The 14,315-nt window shown below is 34.6% G+C and overlaps 2 protein-coding genes across 9 annotated transcripts; one reads left to right on the plus strand and one right to left on the minus strand.

Annotated features, from left to right (window-relative positions):
• Positions 1–87: 87 nt before the first annotated feature.
• On the plus strand, positions 88–13,405 carry LOC145732835 (uncharacterized). Of its 8 annotated transcripts, none has more exons than XM_081985357.1 (18): positions 922–2,062; positions 2,972–3,031; positions 3,122–3,202; positions 3,510–3,590; positions 3,876–4,028; positions 4,080–4,313; positions 4,370–4,565; positions 4,618–4,822; positions 6,512–6,559; positions 8,538–8,678; positions 8,731–8,895; positions 8,974–8,994; positions 9,127–9,346; positions 9,400–11,831; positions 11,936–11,980; positions 12,809–12,990; positions 13,049–13,239; positions 13,293–13,405. In XM_081985357.1, the coding sequence occupies exons 1-18, from the start codon at positions 1,786–1,788 to the stop codon at positions 13,337–13,339; spliced, it is 4,779 nt and encodes a 1,592-aa protein (XP_081841483.1). In that variant the 5' UTR covers positions 922–1,785; the 3' UTR covers positions 13,340–13,405. The 8 variants fall into 8 exon arrangements, with proteins under 8 accessions (XP_081841488.1, XP_081841487.1, XP_081841483.1 ...); XM_081985355.1 differs by having other exon boundaries at positions 931–2,062; positions 4,618–4,855; XM_081985363.1 differs by lacking the exon at positions 922–2,062 and adding an exon at positions 2,107–2,841 and having other exon boundaries at positions 2,891–3,031; positions 4,618–4,855.
• Polr2J (DNA-directed RNA polymerase II subunit RPB11) lies at positions 13,390–14,191 on the minus strand. The gene is made up of 4 exons (XM_081985432.1): positions 13,942–14,191; positions 13,797–13,886; positions 13,569–13,743; positions 13,390–13,518 (listed from the first exon to the last, which is right to left on the minus strand). The coding sequence occupies exons 1-4, from the start codon at positions 13,992–13,994 to the stop codon at positions 13,483–13,485; spliced, it is 354 nt and encodes a 117-aa protein (XP_081841558.1). The 5' UTR covers positions 13,995–14,191; the 3' UTR covers positions 13,390–13,482.
• Positions 14,192–14,315: the final 124 nt, after the last annotated feature.

Here is a 14,315-nt window from a genome sequence, read left to right on the forward strand (position 1 = left end):
CCCAGTGTATTTTGTGTTGCCTAAAACTGGTGCGGTTGTTGTGTGAAATAAATATGTCAACTGTCAAAATTGTTTTTTGATTTATGACATATAACAAAAATTTTTGTTTACATTTTACTTTACAGTGTCTTTAAAAATATTTTTAGTTTTTTATAAATTTGTTTCTTTTGTTAAGTTTGCTTTTGAAGGTGAGTAATTTTAAAGTTTCGTCAGCTACAACTACTTAACTTAAAAAGTGCGCGATTAACTGGTCAGCAATTCGATTATTGTCTCGGGTAGTAACCTACTATAAATAGTTTTTCTATTCAAAACTAAAGACCAAGTAAAAATTAGTAAAAATACTCAACTTTGATGAAATAAGTGTTCTTTTGCGCTAATTTCTGATTGATATCCTTAACAGACCAGTATAAACAGGTAAGAAGGCAATTTCACTTGACTGCTAAATTCTGATTGACATAAGAACTGGAAATACTTTCCAAAAAACTAATTAAAAACCTTCTTTCCAGTTGAATGTTATAATTCCACATTAATCATGAGTAAGTCCAATCCTCCTAAGGAGGCCCCCACCATAGATCAGACACAAGAACAGTCTGCTGGTCCTCCAGATAAAAATGATGTGGCATCGAATCTTCTAGCTTCTGCTGAACTCAGTGCCAGCGTTTCGTCTCTAGCCAGTGTTGCCTCATCTACAGCCAGTGTGGCAACGACAAAAAGTGGCATTAGGCCTCCTAGTAAAATTGGAAGACCATGTGGGGACAGGCACAAACCACCTGTACCTCCTTCACCACCAAGGAGTAGTAAGTACTGTTTTGGTACTATTCTATTGTTTTAGTATTGCAAAAGACATATTTGAATTTCCATCTGTTTTGATATTTTAGTTTTGTCATTTTTGGGCAAAACACCTTTTTTAATTAATTTCTCAGTATTTAAGTAGTACAATTTTTTATACTACAAAATAAGTGAATATTGTTGTCAATCTTGTGTTAGTATATTGAAAAGGTAAGTAAACTTATGATCTTACAATAATTATTAAATACTTATTAACAGTGAAGAGACAATCTTAATTTTGATTGTGGATTGAGGATTATTCAATGTAACTATTGTAAAAACCATTTGTTTGCTTATTTCAGCTTAATGAGTTTGTTTAGCAACATCCACACAAAACTGGCTTTCAAAGAAGGATATCGTCATCTGATTAAGATTCAGTAGGTATAGGATGTAAAATAATATTTTCAGGTTAATGGGTTTGTTGACTCTAAACTTACTACTTTGGTTAATTTAAAACATACACAATGTTTTTGCTAGGTTACTTAACTATTTGCTTTTATAAATTCATTCTTAATTTACTAACCTAATTTGGGAATAAAATCTAGATTAAAAAAATATGTAATTTGCCTCATTATGGCCTATAGGAATCTTGTTAAAGGAGAATAATTGCAGAATTACTAGTGTTGGTTTGGTTCTAAAAATATATTTAAGTGCACTTAATGTGTATTGTCCTTATTTAAAAACTGGTATTAAGCCACTGCTATAAAACTTGTAAGAATCAATCCTGAATTGTTTCAATAGGCTGATTACCAAGCTACAGATTATTAATGCAAATTTAATGAGATCATCATTAGGTTGATATGATGTGGGTGTATTTTTTTAAAATTAATCAAAAATAACATCAAACTCATGTAAGTAATAATAATTATTGTTATACAAGTGTATTAAGTATTATAAGACTATTTTGACTGAAGTAGTACATTGTACAACAAGGATGGATATGACTGCTAGTTTGAAATGCAATGTTTTTTGCAGGGACAATTAAAATTCCCAGGATATTACAAAACATCTCAACCTATGCTTGCATATTCCTTTTGCGGTTCACACAGTTTGTTTTGTTATTCGTTCCTGCTCCGATCTCTCTCGCTCTCTGTGGTACTCTGCACAGTACGATTCTGGTCAGGTGTTCAGTGTGTGTTGGTTCTCGTTTCACTAGTCCGTCTTCATCTAATTAGTTTACTAAAGTGTAATAATTCTAGAAGGTTTCTTATATTGGGGACAATGAGTTTCTTGGGTAAGACTTTTATGCAATTTAAATTTACCTGAATTATTTATGCAGATATTTTATTTTCTGGAAAATTACCCGGAATGCATTTTTATAGACCTAGTTTTGTGATATAAGGAAAATTAACCCCTTTGTATAAAATATTTGATTAAAGTTTGAATTACATGCATATAGAGCTGCAATTTTTCCTCTTGGAGGTTGTGTGCATTTTTAACAGTAATGTTGAAAAAAAAATGCATTTAAATATTGAAAACAACGTAGTAAGGCTGCTGGTAAACAGGTGTAAACATTGATTGGCCATGATATTATGCCCACATTCAATCCACTCTTTTTAAAAGGTTTATGACTAAATTAATTGGTTGATTGAATGCTGTAAACTCTCTTTTCTTTGATAGATCGCCGCCAATAAATTGAAAATTAATATCATATTTAAAAAAAACCTTGTTAAACCATACCAGTGGAAAACACCAAAGTTTAAAATAACTCATAATATGATGTCATCTATTTACAGTAATAGGCGGAAAAATTACCATTTTTACAGTCGGTTTCGTTGTCCGTAAAATTCTTTTAGGAAAATTGTGTAGGATATGGTAAATCTTTGTGGGTTTATTTATGATGAGGAAGTTTGGGAAAATCTGGCCTAAAGTTTTTGAAATTGCAAATTGTGGAGAACAGTATTGTTTGGCGCCGGTGTGCGGATTAAATTCCAACTTAAAACGCAATGACTGACATTAACAAACAAAGTCTACTATCTCCTTGATCTTTACCTTTGTTCAATAATAATCCTGGTAAAAACAGTTAATCTTCCTTTTTTATGTTTTACTTACATTTTTGTAGGTACAGACATGTAACGTATAAAACATCTGCATAAATAGGTTTTATTTAATAATTATAAACATGGATTTGATTTTTGATCAGATGAAACATACGATCTTGTTAACAAGCCAATAGACGAATATCGACCACACAAATTGACAGGTATGAAACTTTTTGTTTGATCAAGACTGTATGTGTTTTGCTTGAAATGTGTAAATAACCTCCTCATGTGCTCTGTTTTGTAAAATGTAGACGTTCTGGAGGAGGAATTTGAGGAAGACCAGTCTGGCCGCCTTTGGAACGATTTATTACGTCGCAAACGATTTTCATCTAGTAAGTGTACCGCCCACATTTGTTGTGTGGTCATCATATTAGATTTTGTTATTATTCTATGCATTCATTCTTAATTTCAGCAACTTGTTGAATCATTGCAGGATTTCTGATTATAATTTAGTAACTGACAGATTAATTAACTGTTTTTATGCCCCTATTTTCTGTGGGTACTAAGTTGTAGTAATAATTATTTATAGACCAACCAAAAGCACATTGTTTACTTAACGTGTATGTTTGCTATCGTCTTTGTGCACGCTTTCCACAGTATTTTTATTTGGCTTTATTACGTGTCGCTTGCACCATATAGGTAGTCCAACTTCCTCTATGGATGCTCTTTGGGAGCTGCACCCTCATCGGCTTAGTGAAGCCGGCCTTAGCCGTCACTCAGGTATTTATCCATCAAAATCGAGAAGTTCACTAATTTAGTCTATTTTACAAGCAATGTTAACATGACTGATATGCACTAAACATTGCATTTTGACCATTTTACAAACTAAACAGATTCGGGGGAGATTGTCATTCCTTGTTGTTGTACAATGCACTACCAAAAAGTAACAAACTAATACTAAACCCATTAAAAAAGTTTATTGGGATGAATTAGTTTGTCAGTAACATGGTGTAGGTACTGTTTTTTTCTGCAATTTCTTTATAATTATTTCCCAATTTGTTTAAGATTCCAGTGCCGTATTGACGGAAGACACTGATAGTTTTATAATAGGCCAACGGGTATGGGTAGGTGGTACGAAACCAGGTCATATTGCCTTTATAGGAGAAACTCAATTTGCTCCTGGAGACTGGGCTGGTATAGCTCTTGATGAACCTATTGGTAAGAGCAATTCTATCTCTATATAAGCAGTTCTACAACACTGTTTTCTAGGTAAAAATGATGGATCGGTTGGCGGTATTCGTTATTTTATGTGCGAACCAAAAAAAGGAGTGTTTTCACGTCTTACACGTTTAACTAGGGTTCCGTTAAATCAAGATTTTGGCGGTTCAGGAGATACCTTTATTACTCATAGTTCTCCACACAATGGTGGTCAACGGAAAAGCCCATTTACCCCGTCGCCAACTGAAAGCCATCGTAGTTTAATGAAATCCCCGGTGTCCATATGTAAGTATATTGCGACAATTTCTGGGTATTTTAAATGAATTTTGGACATTTTTCAGCCGGGTCAAACACAAGTTTGTCTTCGGCGCACGTGGATTACAAAATTGGCGACCGAGTTATAATCAAAAGTAGTCAGGGCTCTAAAGTAGGTGTTGTCAAGTTTATGGGAGTTACCGAATTTGCACCAGGTGAATGGGTCGGTGTTGAATTAGACGAGCCTCGAGGGAAAAATGACGGATCAGTAAATGGGATCAGGTAAATCTGATATATTACTCGACCAGTTTGCAGATAATACTGTTTCCTTCAGATATTTTGAATGCCAACCAAACTTCGGCTTATTTGCTCCGGTAACTAAAGTGAGCAAATCGCCGTCTCAATTAAAACCGAATCAATGCCAGCTACATTCACCAACAAATCGACAGCCACCCAGTAATCTTAAAAGAGCTGGATCTAAAGAATCGATGACGTCAAATTTGTCGATGATTAGCTCAGCGTCTGCTACTGCACGTAGGGTAAGACTGGGTGTGACATCGCTAACAGCCAAGGTAGGTTGGTGTCTAAATACGTTTTAATTAGGTCACATCAAATTGTCGAATTTATAGTTGTTATACAGGGTGGTTCAGTTTTAAATGTCAATCACCATTCGATAGCCCATCAAAAAATATAAGTTAACATACATTATACAAAATGCTTCCCAAGGAAAATACAGTTCGTAAAAGTTCAGTTTTAGAAATCGCTTTCTTGTTGTAACTGTCAGACCAATCAGGAACAATTTTAATCAAATTTAGAACAAATATGAACTTAATACTCATTATGTGATGTAAATGACGTTTGTCGAAACTGTCCAGTGCTGTAAATGCAGAAAGGTGGTTTTCGTTTATCTGCCTTATTCTCTACAGTCATTGGATGGTGAAAATTGACTTGAGAGGCTTAAAAACTGTCTTTGTAGCCAGTTTTCAAACAAATTGATAGACTTTAGCCTTGACAATTGGCTTGGAAACTGTGAAAATCGACTTGAGAGACTCAAAAACTGTCTTTCAGCCAGTCGTTATAGTTTTCAGATAAGTTGAAAAACTTTAGTAGGGAAAATTGACTTGTAGCCACGAAAAACTACTTTATCTAGAATTTTTGACTACAAATTCACATATTGACACCAAAAAGTGACTGAACTAATGAAGTGACGCTTAAAATTTGAATTTGTAGTAAGTTTTCATAATTTGAAAACACATTTCAATATTTCAGTCTTAAATACAGGATATTGACATTAGATTCATAAAATTGACTTGAAGACTAACTTTTGAAGTTTTTTTTACTTTGCTTTTCATTTTCTTAGAACTTTGGACTATTTTTAGGACTCTAAAGCTGCTTTCAGCTTGGAAAATCGAGTTTTAGGGTTATCTTCACCAAGTTTTTGACATAGCAGACTTGAAAAACTATTTTTACATTTTCCGTCGGCTTAAACATGCCATTAGCTTAGTCAGTATTAAATTGGCTTTACTGTGCTTTAAGACTGAAAAATCGACTTTTTAAACTATTTTTTATAGTAAAAGTTAAGACTCTTCATTGATGAAAGTAAACAATTTTGGCATTTGACTGTTACCAGTGTTTGATTGAATGAAAAAAAAGTTTGAATTTAATGTCTAAAAAATTGAACGCCTGTAAACATTAGTCCAAAAAAATCCCGTTTTTTGACTATTTTCAGTGTCAAAAATTAACTCACAAACCTCACAGATGACCAAATTTGAATCCTTTTGAACCGTTTTAAAGTACAAAACACAATAACCCAAGTAGACATTGTTGTCAATTTTGAATAAGTGAGCGTAGAAAATAAAGACTATCCCCCTATATCGAGAAAACGATTTTTTAAACTGAACTTTGGAGGTTTGTGTCTTCCTTAGAAAGCGTTCTTATTTTTTGATGGGCTCCACCCTGTATTATTCTGGCCCAACCATGACCCTCAAAATTATTAATAAATGTTTATACCACTAGGAAAGCACCAACCAACCAGGTATATTTTGTGATATGCATGTTCTTGTAGATTAATTTGACTACCATATGTGTGTGTGCTCCTAGTGTTGTTTATTATTCATTTAATGTTAGTTACAGCATTGTTTTGATAATTTTTTTTGTCGACTTGCAAGCAACAAATTAATATTATTCTTTAATTGGGACACTGTTTCAATATAATATATTTTTTTTAGAAAACGTCCAATACCAGTACTCCAATGTCTTCCAGACCAGCTCTACAGGTAATATATTAAAATCGATTTGGTTGTAAGTGCAATATCACAGGCTTTAATGGTAAACTCACTACTTTTGAAAGAGCTTCAGTGTTTGCCATATTTTCGTAATAAATGTTGTTTTATATCTTGATTAGCAGTTAATTAGAACTCACCGTATTCCATTCAAAGTAAGTGAAGCACCCCTTTACTTAGGTTGTAACTGTTATATTAATTTGAAATTTTATTTGCACTAACAGTGTTCTACAGTGTTTAGATTAATATATTGCATTGTTTTATTGTTTCTTTGTGTTTAAACTGATTATTAATAATAAAAGCTAAACTCAATACTGGCTATTTTTATTCATTCAGATTTTGTTATGTCAGATTTTAATATTATTGTAAGTTTGTAATAAAATAACTCGGTGCGTTGTGTTTTATTTTTCCCATTGACAATGTTTTCTAAAATTATTATTACTCTCAATTACGAGTCTACTTCACAAAAAACCACGTAGATTGGTTACATACAGAGCAACTAATACTTCTACATTTGAAACATATTTGTACTAATGAAACTTTAACAAATATACTCAAAATTAACTGCGAATTTGTAAATTTAAATATTAAAATGTTATTTGCACTACTTAGCCAGTGCATGTCATTCAATATACAGAAGGTCCTTCTTAAGTGCTTGTGCAAAGTCTCAGAAGTGAATTTTTTATCACACACTTAATAAAAGCTACCAGAAAAGAGAATACAGTACACAGGGTGTTCCATTAAAAATTTTTTAAAGTGAATTGGTCAAAAAATGTAACTCTTTGTAGCATCTAACGCAAGTTTATTTGCACACCTCTTTTTTGTCATTCCTGTAGAACGTTAGTACCAAATATGTGTACTGTAACAAATGAGATAATAGGTCTGTTCGCAGAGGCATTCCCTGACTGGTTTCCAACTCAGAAACAGTTAAATGTCAAGTTTCATTGGTTGAATGCTCACGTGACTATGACTTAGCCAATGGATGTGTCTGTTTCTCTGATTACTTGTTGGAGATTCTTTCTGCGAACAAACCTAATGAACTTTACTGTACAAGCTCTTTATTAATAAAAATTATACCATATCAACGCCAAAGTGGTGTTTTTAGTTGCTCTATCAGTACGCCCCTGGAATTTATTTATACAGGTGTGGTAAATCCAAAGCGACCATAGGAAAACCGTGTGACGGACAGAGAAACGTAGGTAATTGCATGCGCGGGAGAAAGACAGAAAACGAAAAAAATATCAAGTAGGCCATATTTTTAGCGCGCTGTTGCCAAACACCGTAAGTAAGTTTGTCGAGGATATTGAATACTTACGGCGTTTGGCAACAGCGCGCTAAAAATATGGCCTACTTCTCTCGTCTTTCTCCCGCGCATTCAATTACCTACGTTTCTCTGTCCGTTACACGGTTTTCCTATGGTCGCTTTTGGATTTACCACACCTGTATAGGCAGTGTATCCACAGACTTTCCCCCCGGGTGAGTTTCCGCAGTTCTCTCGGTGCTAATTGGGCTCTGACTACACTCCTGACACTTTCCCCCGCTTTGCTTACGCAAAAGGGGGAAAACCATCCCCCACTCACCAGATCTTAACTCCCCAAAAACCGACGGACGAAAGCCGGCTATTTGGACATCCTATAGCTTGTCAGGATCACCAGAGATGGAGGAAGAAAGAAGAAATGGAGGACTAGAAGAGCGGGGGCATCCTTTTCCCAGGACAGAGGACGCCGATGCTACTCTGGGAACTTCCCGAAAGGTCCTATCCTTTTGGTCTACAGCGATGGGAGGGTAACAAGTAGTAGTCTTGCTTGACCCATCAATCTGAGACTGCATTCCCGGCCAAACAATATCAGTCTTTTAATAATATTCTACTATATTAAAAAGCAATTCTGGCACACTGAAGTGTCTTATTACCATTAAGCTTGTGATGTTGCCATATTTAATAGGAAAACTTTTGAATTACCTTTTACTCTAGGACGTACTCAAAGAAAAGCAACAACACATCGAACAACTTTTAAAAGAAAGAGACCTCGAAAGGGCAGAAGTGACACGTGCAGCCAGTCAGGCCGATGAAGCAGAACAGAAACTAGCGTTGCTTACTCAAGAGTTTGCAAAAGTATAGGTATTTTCTATTTACCAATCAACTGGCTATCACCATTTGTTTATAGTATAAGGCCGAGTGCGAGGCGCAGTTGCAAAAACACGTCACACTCCTCAATGATCTTAAAGAAAGTAGAAGCGAACTTTTGTCACAGCTGGAGGACGAGAAAAAGAAAAATGAGGATTGGCAGTTTAAGTTTGAGGAAGCTGAAATAATTCGGGCAGATCTAGAGGTGTGTACTGTTACTTTTAACGTTTAAGTAGGTTTTAGTTGGTAAAGGCCCACGTTTTTTCATTAAATTTTCTTGCAGAAGGAGATATCAGCTTTCAAAGTAAGTTTTATGGTGTGTTGTGTTGTCCTCCTTAGCATCAATTTAACATTTAGGCAACATTACTAAAATTACTAAAATTAACCTGTATATTATGATTTACCATGAGTGTTTAATTTTTGTTACATCATATAGGTATCAAGTGACAGTCACGCAACGAAAATTAAGGAACTGGAAGCAGCATTATTGGCAGAAAAAGAACGAGCAGAAAGTCTGGAATCGGACGTCAAGAAACTCACGCATCTTGAAGATGCTCTAGTGAAGGCAAATGGGGAAATCGTGAAATTAAAGAACGAACTCCAAGAAACTAGGAATAATCAGGTTGCTTTAGAGGGTAGCAGTGCTACCACAACAGGTGAGAAAACTCGTAAAACGTGGTTTATGTTGTAATGTAATGTTACATTTTAGTACTAATCAACTCTCTTCAGAATGATTTGGATCAAAGTAAAAAGGAATGCGACGAGAAAGTCGAAATGATTGCAGTGATCAATAAAGAATTATCAGATTTGCAGGCTGAACAAGCAACTTTAAAAAGCCAACTAGAAGTAAGAGATGCTAAAATTCTGGAAGTCCAGGAACAGTTAGAAATAAAAAATAGTGACCTGGAAAGGTTACGTTCTGAGATTGATAATTTAAATACAGTTCTCAGTGAAAAAAATAAAACCATTGAGCACCTTCAAGCTGAAAATTTAAAAATAGAGTCTCAAACGCAAAAGGAAACTGAAAAACTTGAAATGGATTTGAGCTCAAAAATAGCAGATATTGAAATGTTGAAAGATCAACTCACAACTAATGAAGCTCTATTGTCGGATTTGACAGTGCAGCTTGAAAATTTCCGTATTGAAATTCAAGCTAAAAACCAGGAGTTACTAGAATATCAAAGTAATATGGAAAATATCGAAATAAAGCTTAAGGAAAGTTTAGATCAATTGAAAGTTGATTTAGAAGCAAAAACACAGGAGTTAGTTGAGAAGGAGACAAACTGGTTAAAAGAAATGCAAAGAAAAGAAGAAATCATCAATGAACTGAAAAACAATAACGAAAAAGCAACTGATAACCTTAAGAAAGAAATTGAGCAACTAAATTTGTTATTGGAATCAACTAAAAAAGAACAGGAAGAAATTCATACTAAGCTAATCTCTGAAAAACAAGTTGAACTTGACAGTCAAAATGAATCACTAAAGAAAGAACTAACATCACAACTTGCAGAAAAGACTGAGCTCAATGAGCAATTGAAAGTGCTTACAACAGAAAGCACTGCTAAGATTGAACACTTAACAACGGAGCTACAAAAAACTAGACTGTCAGAGGAAAATTTACGTAAATCAGAGGAACAACTTCGCATTGAACTAGAATCGAAAACGGAAGAACTTAATCAACTATACAATGATTTACAATCCAAAATTAGCGAAAACTCTAGTGTAGTAAATGAAATGACGCAGCTGAAAGAAAAGACTATAGAAAAATTAAGGGATGAACTTAGTCAACTGCGCGCTGCTCAAGCTGACTTGTGCAGTAAAAATAAAGAAACTGAGTCATTAATAACAACGCTGAATGAAGAAAAAAGTATCATGGAACAGAAACTAAACACTAAAGCGAAAGAAGCAGATGAAGCCTTTAAACTACTAACTACAAAAGAAACTGAATTAAAAACATTAAGTGCAGAATTATCTCAAACTGACGAGCAAAGAAATCATCTTCTTGAAGAGTTGGAGCAGATTAAAGTTAAATCATCCAGCCTAGAAAACGACCTGATTAAACAGAGAGATCAACTAAAAGTGCAGCTTCAAGATAAGGAAGAAACTTTAAAATCTTCAGAAAATGAATTATTAAAAGTTACAGAACTGTTGCAAGTTAAGAATAATGAGCTTGAAAGTGTTAAAAGTGATCTAGAAAAAATTAATACGGAAAACAAAAGCAAAGAGGAAGAATTACAAACTGTTAAAAGTGAACTGGAATCGCAGAAAAATAATTTAACACAACAATTTGGAGAACACAGCGACCTGCAGCAGCAAGTACACAACCTGAACATGGAGATTAGTTCAAAGAACTCTGAATTACACAAAGTTAAACTCGATTTATCCCAAGTTGTTTCAGATTTGGAAACCCGACTTAATGATGTAAGTAAATTATTGGCTGAAAAAACCGAAGCACTTCATCTAAAAGAAGATGAGATTGTTGAAATTACCGAAAATCAACGACGCTTTATCAACGACCTAATGGAAGATCACAAGTCGAAGGTGGCTGATAACCAGAAAAAGTTAGAAGAGCTACAGGTGTCTTATCAAAACATGCTTGACGAAAATATACAACTTACATCTAATATCGATCAGCTGAAAAACGCTGTAAAGGAAAAGGATATAGAGTTCGACAAGTTTAGTCAGGAACTGAGTAAATTAAAAACTGATAATACTAACATGCTTGGAATGGCAAATGAAGAGTACGAAGGCAAGTTATCTTCATTGCAAAATGAGCTTAAGACATTAAAGTGTGAAAACCAGTCGTTATCCCAGCAAATCAGCGATGATTCCTTGAAATTGACAGAGTTGCAGAAGAATTTGAAAGAGAGTGAAAACAGTATAGAGTCAGTGAAAGAAGAAAAAAATAAATTACAGACTTATGACCAGTCAGTAATTAAAGAATACGAAGAAAAGTTAAAAACGATCGAATATTCGGAAACTCTTCTGCGCAATCTAGTTGCAGATTTGCAGAATGACGTGAAAGATGTGCCGCAACTGAAAGGTAATATCGAAAATTTGCAACAAGAAATAAACCGAAAAAATGAAGCGATAGCCGGTAAAGATGTTGAACTTGCGAAACTGAAGAAAAAACTTGAAGAGGTAAGAATAACGTAATTTTGAATAAGTTAATGTGGTTTTTTTTTTTTTTTAAATAAAAAAAAAGCCAAAACACTCTAAAAGTCAATCTATTATTTCTGTTGCAGGCGCCCTCATCTTCAGCAACTAACGGAGGTCTTAGTGAAAACGAGGTAGGGCCACTGTGTATTTACTGTATTTAAACTATATACTCTGTTCAGAGCCCTCTACAATTGTCTTAATCTTTCCCAGAACTGTTTTAAATTGACAGAGGCCTCAAAGTCCATTTTGAAAGGTCCACAAACCTCTAAATGCTATTAAGAACCTTCTACAAGTGTCTTTAACCTTTTCAGAAATGTTTCAAATTGTTAGAGGCCTCTAGGACTGTTTTGAATGTGCCAAAGACCTCTAAATGCTACTGAGAACTTTCTACAACTGTCTTAAACTTTCCCAGAACTGTTTTAAACTGTCAGAGGCCTCTAGGACCATTTTGAAAGGTCCATAGACCTCTAAATGCTATTAAGAACCTTCTAAAACGTGCCAGAAACGTCTACAAGTGTCTTAAACCTTCCCAGGCTTGTTTTAAATTGCCAGAGGCCTCTAGGACTCTTTTGAATGTTGCAAAGATCTCTAAATGCTACTGGGAACTTTCTACAACTGTCTTAAACTTTCCCAGAACTGTTTTAAATTGGCAGAGGCCTCTAAGGCCATTTTAAAAGGTCCATAGACCTGTAAATGCTATTAAGAACCTTCTAAAATGTGCCAGAAACTTCTACAAGTGTCTTAAATCTTCCCAGGCTGGTTTTAAATTGTCAGAGGCCTCTAGGACTGTTTTGAATGTGTCGAAGACCTCTAAATGCTATCGGGAACTTTCTGAAAAGTTCCAGAACCCTTTGTAACTGTCTTAGCTTTCACAGATTTGTTTTAAATTACCATAGACCTCTAAATGCTATTGACAATCTTACTGACTTGGTAATGACACGTTTTATCTTTGAAAACAGGCAAAATTAAATGGTTCAACTGATTACAAGCAGCTTTTGGAAGATAAACTTTTCGCGGAGAGCCAGGTCTCCTTCCTCAACTCTATTATCGTGGACATGAAGAAAAAGAATGACGAACAACAGGCTCGAATTGAAATTCTGGAGATGGGTTATAGTCCGGCGGCGGCGGAGGAATTGCGTCAGTGCGTATAGCGTCAATGAGTTGAAAATATTTTGTTTGCTGATGGCATACAATTTCAGGCTCGGTTTCAAGACGAATTTTGTACGTCAACCAGCACCTCGAATGTACTGTGATATATGTGAAGAGTTTGATCTTCATGAAACTGAAGATTGTCCTACTCAAGCATCTGATGAGCCAATAAGCAGTTCACAATCAGGAAAGGACAAGAAAGAGAAACCTCCACCTAGACCATACTGTGAAATTTGTGGTGGTAAGTCTCCAAGCTTATGTTATTGCTTAGTTTTCATGGTTTTGTAATTTCAGAGTTTGGCCATGATACTGCAGATTGTACAGATGATCAAGAATTTTAAAGTTTTATTTATTGTAACAGTTGTAGCATGTGTTATTGATAAGTAGCAAATTCAGTTATAGAGAAACCATTGTTTTTATTATTATGTATAGTAATACAATTTATTTTCCTAAAAAAAGTTTATTTTGATGTAGAGAACAATATCTAATCCAGTCCTTCCTTTTTTTCTTTTATAGCTTCCTGAAAGAAAAAACCATTAAATTACTCAAACATAAAAGGGTTAAACTGACCTTAAATCTTTCTTCAAATAAAGATAACTCTGAAATCAAGTCAGTGATTGCATGCATCAGGGCATCTTGTGGAGAATAATCAGACGTGGTCTGAATGCGTAACACAAACTTATGTTCCAGTGGATGAGGTACTTTATAGCCAGCAAACAAAACATTGGGGTCTTTTAACAGTTGACTGGAAAAAATGTTTTTTAACATTTTCCTTGTTACTGATAGAAGCAAACTTACTTCCTGATCATGTTTCCCAAAGTATGGTCCTCTTTATTAATTGTAAATATTGCAGCATTGGGGACTTTTGTGTCTTGTTCACGAATAATCCTAGAATACAAACAAATTCAATAACACAACCAGTATGAAAATGGTTTTTCTTTACTTCTTTTCTCCTTCATATAAAAGGAAAGATTCGAATGTTGGAGGCGCGTTCATGATCCCTTTCTTTTATATTTCGAATCTTTTTAATTTAAAAGGGAAAAATGCTCAAAGTACTCTAACCTAAACAGCCCTAACCTCAACTACTCTAGAATTGCGACTAGGGAGTAATCCCGTTTAACTGTTACTAGACCCAGGTCGTTCGTCGTTATTAACGATAAATTAAAAAGTATCCATACAAATTGTAGCAAAAATTATTTTTAATAAACAAAAATAATATGTTATTGTGTAAGTGTGACGTGTTGGTGCTTTGTCGGCTAATCACATGAACACATGATATCAATTAAGCTTTCTGGTAAAGTAGTCATGTGACTGCTT

Source organism: Ips typographus, linkage group LG8, assembly GCF_016097725.1.
Source record: "Ips typographus isolate SLU linkage group LG8, UJ_Ityp_2.0, whole genome shotgun sequence".
Lineage (NCBI taxonomy): Eukaryota > Metazoa > Arthropoda > Insecta > Coleoptera > Curculionidae > Ips > Ips typographus.